This window comes from Puccinia triticina, chromosome 16A (genome assembly GCF_026914185.1).
Source record: "Puccinia triticina chromosome 16A, complete sequence".
Lineage (NCBI taxonomy): Eukaryota > Fungi > Basidiomycota > Pucciniomycetes > Pucciniales > Pucciniaceae > Puccinia > Puccinia triticina.
The window spans coordinates 2,113,220-2,123,409 of NC_070573.1; the positions used below are offsets into that span (position 1 = coordinate 2,113,220).

The 10,190-nt window shown below is 47.4% G+C and overlaps 2 protein-coding genes across 2 annotated transcripts; one reads left to right on the forward strand and one right to left on the reverse strand.

Moving 5' to 3' along the window:
• Positions 1-301: 301 nt before the first annotated feature.
• PtA15_16A225 (uncharacterized protein) lies at positions 302-2,416 on the reverse strand (the record flags this gene model as incomplete). Its single annotated transcript, XM_053163895.1, has 2 exons — positions 302-1,714; positions 2,411-2,416. The coding sequence occupies 2 exons, from the start codon at positions 2,414-2,416 to the stop codon at positions 302-304; spliced, it is 1,419 nt and encodes a 472-aa protein (XP_053027874.1).
• A 3,051-nt stretch (positions 2,417-5,467) lies between these two features.
• On the forward strand, positions 5,468-9,650 carry PtA15_16A226 (uncharacterized protein; the record flags this gene model as incomplete). Its single annotated transcript, XM_053163896.1, has 8 exons — positions 5,468-5,810; positions 8,029-8,218; positions 8,283-8,407; positions 8,471-8,599; positions 8,677-8,815; positions 8,916-8,981; positions 9,063-9,123; positions 9,201-9,650. 8 exons carry the CDS (start codon positions 5,468-5,470, stop codon positions 9,648-9,650), a joined length of 1,503 nt encoding a protein of 500 aa, XP_053027875.1.
• Between the last annotated feature and the right edge of the window lie 540 nt (positions 9,651-10,190).

The following is a 10,190-nucleotide window of genomic DNA, read 5'->3' on the forward strand; positions in this document are numbered from 1 at the left end:
AGCTCCCACCAGGGGGAATTGTGTTAAGTTGGCCCATCCCTATCTTTTTAGCACCCCACCCACCCATCTAGGGAGTGGGATAGGGACTAGTGCCTCAATCCCCAGTCACTGGGTGTTCTGGTTTCAGGATCTGCTGGGGGAAAAGGCCCTCCGGACTCTACGAGATCTTGGCGCCACCGGGAGCACCCTGCCCAGGGTGTCAGATACAGAGCCTTAGAGACGTGGGCAGCGTGCGCGCCGAGTGCAGCAAGGCAGCCGGCGCGTAGCAAGCCGCTAGCATCTCAAAGTTCTCCGGAGAAGTCTAGTTCTCCCCGGCCTCCGAGGTCGAGGTTTCTCCCCGGAGAGCTTCCCGGAGGAGGTTTCTCCCCGGAGAGCTTCTCCGAGGAGGTTTCTCCCCGGGGAACTTCTCCGAGGAGGTTTCTCCCCAGAGAGCTTCTCCTCGGAGATTTCTCCCGGGAGAGCTTCTCCGAGGAGGCTTCTCCCCGGAGAGCTTCTCCGAGGAGGCTTCTCCCCAGAGAGCTTCTCCGAGGAGGCTTCTCCCCGGAGAGCTTCTCCGAGGAGGCTTCTCCCCGGAGAGCTTCTCCGAGGAGGCTTCTCCCCGGAGAGCTTCTCCAAGGAGGCTTCTCCCCGGAGAGCTTCTCCGAGGAGGCTTTTCCCCGGAGAGCTTCTCCGAGGAGGCTTTTCCCCGGAGAGCTTCTCCGAGGAGGCTTTTCCCCGGAGAGCTTCTCCGAGGAGGCTTTTCCCCGGAGAGCTTCTCCGAGGAGGCTTCTCCCCGGAGAGCTTCTCCGAGGAGGCTTCTCCCCGGAGAGCTTCTCCGAGGAGGCTTCTCCCCGGAGAGCTTCTCCGAGGAGGCTTCTCCCCGGAGAGCTTCTCCGAGGAGGCTTCTCCCCGGAGAGCTTCTCCGAGGAGGATCCTCCCCGGAGAGCTTCTCCGAGGAGGCTTCTCCCCGGAGAGCTTCTCCGAGGAGGCTTCTCCCCGGAGAGCTTCTCCGAGGAGGCTTCTCCCCGGAGAGCTTCTCCGAGGAGGCTTCTCCCCGGAGAGCTTCTCCGAGGAGGCTTCTCCCCGGAGAGCTTCTCCGAGGAGGCTTCTCCCCGGAGAGCTTCTCCGAGGAGGCTTCTCCCCGGAGAGCTTCTCCGAGGAGGCTTCTCCCCGGAGAGCTTCTCCGAGGAGGCTTCTCCCCGGAGAGCTTCTCCGAGGAGGCTTCTCCCTGGAGAGCTTCTCCGAGGAGGCTTCTCCCTGGAGAGCTTCTCCGAGGAGGCTTCTCCCCGGAGAGCTTCTCCGAGGAGGCTTTTCCCCGGAGAGCTTCTCCGAGGAGGCTTCTCCCCGGAGAGCTTCTCCGAGGAGGCTTCTCCCCGGAGAGCTTCTCCAAGGAGGCTTCTCCCCGGAGAGCTTCTCCGAGGAGGCTTTTCCCCGGAGAGCTTCTCCGAGGAGGCTTTTCCCCGGAGAGCTTCTCCGAGGAGGCTTCTCCCCGGAGAGCTTCTCCGAGGAGGCTTCTCCCCGGAGAGCTTCTCCGAGGAGGCTTCTCCCCGGAGAGCTTCTCTGAGGAGGCTTCTCCCCGGAGAGCTTCTCCGAGGAGGTTTCTCCCCGGAGAGCTTCTCCGAGGAAATTTCTCCCCGGAGAGCTTCTCCGAGGAGATTTCTCCCCGGATAGCTTCTGCGAGAAGATTTCTCCCCGGCGAGCTTCTCCGAGGAGATTTCTCCCCAGAGAGCTTCTCCTCGGAGATTTATCCCCGGGGAACTTCTCCGAGGAGGTTTCTCCCCGGAGAGCTTAAGTTCTCCAAGGAGTTTTCTCCTGGAAAATTTCTCCGAGGAGGTTTTCTCCCGCGAGGAGTTTTCTCCCCGGAGAACTTCTCCGAGAAGGTTTTGTGCCAAACTGGGTGTTAGGCCAGCCATTGAAACAGTTGACCATCCGATGAAACAGATTCATCGGATGGTCAACCACCGATGAAACAGATTCATCGGTGGTTGACCATCCGATGAAACAGATTCATCGGTGGTTGACCATCCGATGAAACAGATTCATCGGTGGTTGACCAACCGAGGTTCATTTTCCTCGGTTGGTCATATACCGATCTTGATTTTCATTGGCTGCCAACCACCGAATGTCTGTATGGTCGGATGATGTGACAACCGAGCTGCCACACATCGGTGGTTGGTTGCCGATATTACATTGGGTAGTCCCTAACCAAAAAAGGTAATACATCGGTTAGAGGCCCTACCGATTTCACATCGGTTGCGCCGCAGCCAAGCTTAGATCGGGGGGCATAATCCTCGGGTCCTGGCACACCGAATTTGCCTCGGATAGCAATTACATCGGATCCGCTCAACCAATATTAAGTCGGTTGAGTGCAGCCCAGATTAACTGGGATGCACTCAACTGATGCTTACATGTTGGCAGTGTCCATGTCCACGTCCATTCGCTCGTCACCGCCCGTTCTTTCATTCCCATCCGGTTCCTGGATTCTCACACTCCTTCTTCCCTTCTGTGCTTCCGACTGAGTCATTGGGTGAGCCTTCAAAAAACTTTCTGCACCAAGAGCAGGCATTTGCCATTTGATTGTCTGTGCAGATGATTTCACAACTGGTTGACCCTGATTCCCTGTGGCACTCCTGGATTCTGTTGCAGCTTCTTGCATTTTAGGATCAGCTGAGGCGCTGGCTACTACGGTTCGAATTGGTCTTGTCGGATTCCATGGTATATGTTGTCCATTTGGTAAGTACCATTCTCTTCCACTGGCACTTCGTTTTACTAAGCCTTGCAATTCATCTTTTGCCAACTCAGCGCATCTCAAGGTGGCATGGCCTTCTCAATGGCAATAATAACAGATTCGGTGTTTGTAAAGAGGTGCCGAGGGTCTAGCATTGTCACAAGAAAATTCAGATTGTTCTGAAGGCCTATCCGCTGATCGGTTCTGATTGTATGTAGCTGGTCCCAACCCTCGTACTTGTTGTCGCAGCGATGTTATTTCTTGGGCCATCTCTTGAAACTTCTTTTCCACCGCTTGTGGGGTTGGCGCATCTGCAATCATCTTCTCCCGGCGTCGACTGTCTCCTTTTTGCGCATCCAGGCTTCTTTGCATTACTTGATTGGACTCCGCAAAATTCTTGACGTCAATGTATCCATGTTCTTCCGCACGAATTTCTAACTCTGCTGCCTTGGTAAGGTGGTTCCAAAGTGGAGGTTTACTGCTTCCGTCCTTCCCTCGGGGCAATCTTCCTTGGCTGACTAATGATCGTCTGATGTTCTTCTGGCTTTCTCTATAAAAGGCGCTTGAAAACAGCATTGATGCATCCTGTTTCTTTGCTATATGTTCATAATTTACAAGGTACTTGAGGATTGTGGTGAATTTTCCCAGATATGCTTTGTATTGACAATGAGTGGTTAATTTCCCGTCTGCGGTATATTCTTCTGCTACTTTGATCAAATCTGCTGTTGTGTACAGAACCGTGTCGTCCAATTCTCCCCACGACTCAACCATTTCCTTGCGCAACTTCTTCCAATTGCATTGCTTGTATCCGTCCATCTCTTCAAGTTCGCACTTCAGCTGTTCCGTCCTTACAAATCGTCCAATCTGTAACGCCTTATTGTAATCCGTCGCCTGAAACGTCTGTGCAATCCGCTCGTATCGAGTTAAGAACTTCATAAAGTGACTCCCATCGTAGAACAATCCCAGGTCTTTGATAATTCTTGGTGCCTCTCTTTGTCTGACCGGCTCGTCTTCATCTTCATCTTGTTGCATGAGTTCCTCAGGTTGACAAACATTGTGCATCCCATATCCTCTTGCTTTTGGCCGAAGTGGTTCATTCTGTGGAGTATCTGTATCTGATCCATCTTCTACTTCTTGTTCTCTGTACTGGTCCGCTGGGGCCTTTCCTTTGTCTTTTTGTGGAGGTGGCGGTACATTGTTTTGTTCATTCCAGGTAGAAGTGTCAAATAATCGATTTCTTGAAGGGGTTTGTTGAGGAGCAAATCCGTCTTCCAATTCTGAAAAATTTGTAAATGGTAAACTCATGTTGACTGCTGTTGATAATTCTGGTTTTTCCAAATATAGATTCTATCTGTTGAGTATGATCCTACTAGTCTCTGATTTTCTTGATTTCAATAATTGGTCTCTGGTTCTCTACCAGGGCAAGTTGAGGGGTTGATTCAAAATTTACTAGGTGTTTTCTTCTAACAGTATACAATTATCCAGAGGCAATCTTCTCTGTCCGGCTTCTTCAGGTCCTATAAACCCTTCTTCCGAGCTTCTAATCGTCTGATTTCTTCGAAAATTCACTTCGCAGTCCTAATTTGTCACAAATGTTTATTCTTCAGAGCAGTAGTCTTTAACGTCGCTAGATAGTCCTTTTCAGTAGACTAGATGATCTTCAGGGTAACTAAGGTTATTCTTCACTTGTTTTGACAGTACAGATTGGTAAATTCGTTCTTCGTTATTCCGATTCAAGTATTTGACTAGATGGTTGACTTTTTCCTAAACGTTCAAAATCCAATTATACGCTAATCCCTATCACGTTGGGGACTCCCTTGTAAGACTCAAAAGGTGTCGTGAGACCCTTTTGCTGAATGGCGAAAGGTATGGATGAGGTGCAAACTCTGCCTTTCTGGATATCAGAAAACAAGACCACCAAGCTAAGCTTGGCAGTTTTATTCAGTGATAAGGATATGTTCAGAGATGAAGAGTATAGTTGGATTGTATGGTGGAAAGTTCTGAGTGTCTAAGAAACAGATGAGGAGTCTGAAATGGGCAGAAAATACTGGTGACTTGGATGGGGCTTGAACCCAGGTCTGCAAGCAGAGGATATATAAAGCAAAAAAGAGAAGGTCAAGGTTTGAAAGCTATGCTTCCACCAGGATTGGAACCCAGTACCTTGAGAGGCTTGTGAAAGGTTTGTGAAATCAACTATGAGTGTGAATTGCAAGTAACTGTGATATGTATGTGTAATAAATAATTGTGACAGGTGAGTAGATGGATGATGGGAGCCAGATGGCATGAGGGAGGAAACAACTGGCAGGAAGAGGACTCCTTATATAGTAAACTGAGAAGGGGTCTAACTTCTAGGGGGTTACATGAGTTTCATATGTATGCAATATCAAAACAGTGGCCAACTTGTGGTTGAGTGGAATAAAAGGAAGGAAATAAAAGAAACAAAGGAATTCAATATGAGGTATTCGGTATCCTATGCAAAGTATCCTAGAGCTGATTTGTGTGTGAAATCATATGTGAAATACTCTGTGAACTGTCCCGGACTAGCATGTGAAAGGTGTGATCCGTGTATCTTCTGATCCAGTAGAGATATGAAGGTGGTTCCAGTTGGTGACTAGGGGTTATTTTGGCCGTAGATTCCATTTCTGCCGTCCATTTGTTCCTATCTTGAGGCGTTTAGAGAGTACCAATAAAAGTTTTAATTTTTCTCCTACAAACACAGGAATAACGACTACAACGTCAACCACGAACAACATATCTAATATGGCCCGCCAGCGGCGCAACAACCCCACATCCTACTCCAACACTGTGGATCATACAGGGACCTCACAAAGACGCCGTGCCCGAAGGCGACGCAGCAGGGAGTCCTCCTTAGAGCAAGTGGAGCGAGAGGTGTACCTCACGGAGGTTTCTGTTGCTCAACAACTTGGATTTATAGATAGACCAACAGCCCAGCAACCAGACAAAAGGCCTCTCAAGAACCAAGATACCCTCTTCGAGCCGCAGATTGGAAGCTACGCAGACCACGAAATTCACGAGAATCCAGAGATACTTCCGAGCGCTGCCCACGCGGCATATTTCCAAAGTCGTTGTTATGCAGAAGATCGTGAACGGATTAGTCAACAATGGAGTGAAATCAAGGAGAAAACAGCCTTGGCTTTCACCGAATCCCAGGAAACTTGTCAGAATTCTGGCTCATCTTCTCCGCTCACAATCTCTTCTCTTTTTCCATCACTTTTAGTGATGTTAAACCCCCCCTTCTTTTTCTCATTATTTCCATCACATTGTGTGATGTCTCTCCTCATTCCATCAATAATATTTGATGTATTCCATTACAGTTATGTAATGTCTTGTCCTTCCATATGATTAGAACTGTTCTACATATGTTACTGTGTTTCCATCTCTTTGAGATGCTTATTTTGTTTGTTTTTGTCACTTAGGCCCCCTTTGGATCTTGCAAGGGGGCTCTCTAGTTGTGACTACTTGTTTCCGCTCTCTTGATTTGAAATTCAGTATCAAGTCAGAGCATTTCAACCCTTGACCCACATCTTAAAGCTCCTTGGTCCAATCCAAGCTCCCCTGTGATTGTCCCTCTCTTTGTCGTACCTTTTTCTTTGAATGAAAATTTGACAAAACTTACCACAACTGGACCACCCTTCCTAATAGCTACAACTTACCCCCCGGCACTTGCAGTTGTGCAGCAACCAATACTCGAAAGCTTGATCTTATTGACATCACCAGTGAGCAAACAAGTAAAGATTTTAGTGACATACATACCCTCATACTTACATCAGTTTTGGTGTAGGCCGAAGTGCCGCTTATGTACCTTTTTGCAAATGCATTCCAGATGTTGTTCGGCTGGTTTACTACGGATACATTGCAAGCTTGCCAAAAAAGCCTTGTACTGCATTTTCAATCCGGCTCATTCAATTTCATCACATGCTTTGGGAGTCAGCTGTCCTATCAGCTTCATCATTTGTGAAGGCACTTTCCAACTTTCTCAATAGTCAAAGCAAGTCCCCCTTATACGCCCGCGGCCTCAAGCACAAAAAACGAGACCTTTGAATACCCTTCTCTTACAGTGTTGATCTATATGCTCAAATCAGTTTGATCCAAAAAACAATCCAGGACGATGGTTTGAATAGCTCCGCATCCGACCGCTGGGCAAGCAAGTGTCCTCGCTATTTTGGACCAAAAGAGGGTGAAATAAAGGCACACCCTCATGAACTGGACATAATTGTGGCCTTGGATGCCAATTTCCAACAGCGCCACTATGCCTATGCCAGCAAGGACAATCCTGCCAAACATCAATACCCAGACAGTTTCATCAGGCCTTCACAGATAGCTGCCGACGCTGTATTGTTCACTGCGACTAACTCAGCAGCTGCCAGGATTGATGTAAGCTCACCGCATTAATTGCTAGTCATCATGATTCATCCATCACTCCCAGCTGAATGAATTGTTTTTTGATATTTATGATTCCACTGCTACTCAGCCGCCATGCTCAGACTCTCACAAAGCAGCCAACAATACACGAAATGAAACTACATGGGAAAAGTGTGATGACAACGGTCTTTTTGCAAGCACGTGCCGTCACGACATTCCCTTAGTCTTTGTCAACATCTATAAAACCGGAGAAAAGTCAGTTAATCCATAACAGACACTCAAAAGAAATATGTGCAACGTATTAAAAAGAATTTGTGCAACATATTAACACTGCATTTCATCAAGGCTTTACTACCCAATTTCTATTATTCAACACCTACTGGCGGAGTTTCCACAAAGTTGCCTTGGAATTCTATATGACCTTGGCTGTCATTTGGAGGCCCACATTCGGAAGGTAAGAGCTCGTCACATTCATTCATAAAAGCTGTTGCTTTACAAATATATTGATCAATCAATGGATGTTTGGATCCCCCCACTACAAAAGAGGGAATTGATGAGGGATTGGATAGGTGACCTGACTTTTGGCACATCCGTATTTCATGCCTATATGCATGAATGGTCATGCCAGGTAAAATACAACCCACGCCTCAATAGCTGGTGAGGCCTCTCTGATGGCGAGGGCCTTGGAAGGATGTGGTCTTTCCACTTCCCCCTCATTTCCACTCTCCATGTTTCTACTCGATTACATCGACTTACTTCCCTGCAGTCTCGAGCAGAATATTACTCTATTCTTTTGAACGAGATGGCAGGCAAGATATTTTTTCTACCATGTGGAATGTATTTTGTATTCAAACAGCTAATCCTGCTAATTGTTTGGCACACTGTAGCTTACTGGCTATCAAAAAAGTTACATCACTCAAAGGATGTTGCTGACACAGCTTTGGCCGCACTTGCAAAGCTCCATGCAACACCAAACCAACATACCCCTGGGCAAAACTATACCAACCAATTCCTCGAAGAACAGTGGCAGCTGGAAAAATCTTACCACCTCAACACTGACACAACGGAGCGACACGAAGTTGAACTTGGCCGTCTGCTCTGCCTTGAAGAGGAACTCAACCTTGCTTGGTATGTGTTCCTGTTCAGACATCCCCAAGTCCATATTCTGATAAAATTCAACTTATCATAACAGGAACACTCTCCTGATGACCCCGGAGCAAGTACTTGTCCAAACCAACACACTTGTCAGAGTACTGAGGTTGCTCGAGGAACAAAGATCTGTTGTAGGTACCGCTGGCGTAGCTGATGACTTGTTGGGTAGGTTGAATTTATATCTTCTTTGAAAATTTATTCCTGACTGATGTTCCCAATTGACACTAGCTGAACAACGCGATGAAATGAAGAAAATCTGGTATCTAAAAACCAAACTCCGCAAGTTATTCTTGGCTCTTGTGGAAGAGAAGAAGCCCTTGCTGCGAGTTTGCCGGGCAGGTGAAAGTTCAACACTAGGTCTGTGATGACTCAGAAGCGCAACACTTCTCTCTTTGCCCAGCTGACAACTTTCATTTCTCAATATCCACTCTTAGGGACGCGTGGACAGCAAAAGCTGCAAGATGCTCTCCGCAAACGGGCTGGAAAACTTTGCACAGTGCTTGAAAGCTACAACAGCCATGTAGCTGCCTTTCAAACAACCAACCCCAATCGACCAGTCCCACCCACTATGGAGTATGGCAAACTACTTGGCTTACAACCAGACGATACGTTCTGGAACGATGGGCTCTTCACCAACGCCAATGAACCGTGGGCAGTGGACCCACTTACCCAGCAAGGGATACAGCACCTGGCTTCTTATCAGCGAGCTAAAGAGGAGAAAAGGCGGCTTGGATGGGAGGTGAGAAGAGCAATGCGATGGGCAATTAATCAGCATAATCTTCACATTACCATTTTGATACACCTGTTTTGGTTTGATCAGAACTTGCAAGCAGAAATTCCGACCTGTTTGCAACCCTTTTTCAACCACCAACATCTTTCTAGTCAATCAACGGTATCTAAGATCAAGTCAATCAAAGTCATGATTCATCGAAGCTTAATTCTGATCTGCAATTTGCAGTTAGACTGGAATCGTAATATCATAGGTGTCTTTGAGGGTACTCAAACCCAAACAGGCGATCAGATTCTTGTATCGGATTGGAACACTCAGATTGAACAAATTAAATCCACAATGGCGCAAGGGTGTCTTTCGCAAATTCCTGGCGACCTTGACGAAACCCACGTTCAATTACTTGCAGGTGGCCAAGTATCCAACCCGCAACAACCGGCTGGCGGACTGCAACAGAACCGAACCAATGTCCTATTCTATGTAAACAATCTAAACACACACCAACCCTTAGATCGTGGAGACATTGATGTGGATGGCGATGAAGATGCGGAAGGGGAAGATTATGTGGAAGGGGAAGATAATCTTGAGGATAACTACCTAGCTGACATCGAGGGTATCCTTGCCAAGACAATGCGTGCTAATCTGGAGCAAGAGCATCACATGGGCCAGAATTCTACTTAAACTGATTTTTTTCACATCACATGTTTTAAATGAAGTAATCTGAAAATGAATGAACATCTAACCAAGGTTGTTTGCTTGCTTAAAATGTTGATTTTGAGTGCCATCATTTCTTTGCAATTGTTTCTTTTTTTCTTGAAGTTGCAGAACAGTTTGCATTTCCACACCAAGCTCTCCTGATTATGCAGGATGTGGTGCACACATATTTCTTTTGACTTTCTGGAAACCACACAGATTATATAGGGGCTTGATTAATTTACCACAGAAATTAAAATTCTGATTCCCAAAAGTAACAGACATTGAGAGGACTTATTTTTTACATCCTAATAGTGCCTCTGGGACTGTTAAAAGTGCCTCTGAGTGCCTCTGGGACTGTTAACAGTGCCTCCGGGACTTCCAGGACTGTTAACAGGGCCTCCGGGACTGTTAACAGGGCCTCCGGGACTGTTAACAGGGCCTCCGGGACTGTTAACAGGGCCTCCGGGACTGTTAACAGGGCCTCCGGGACTGTTAACAGGGCCTCCGGGACTGTTAACAGGGCCT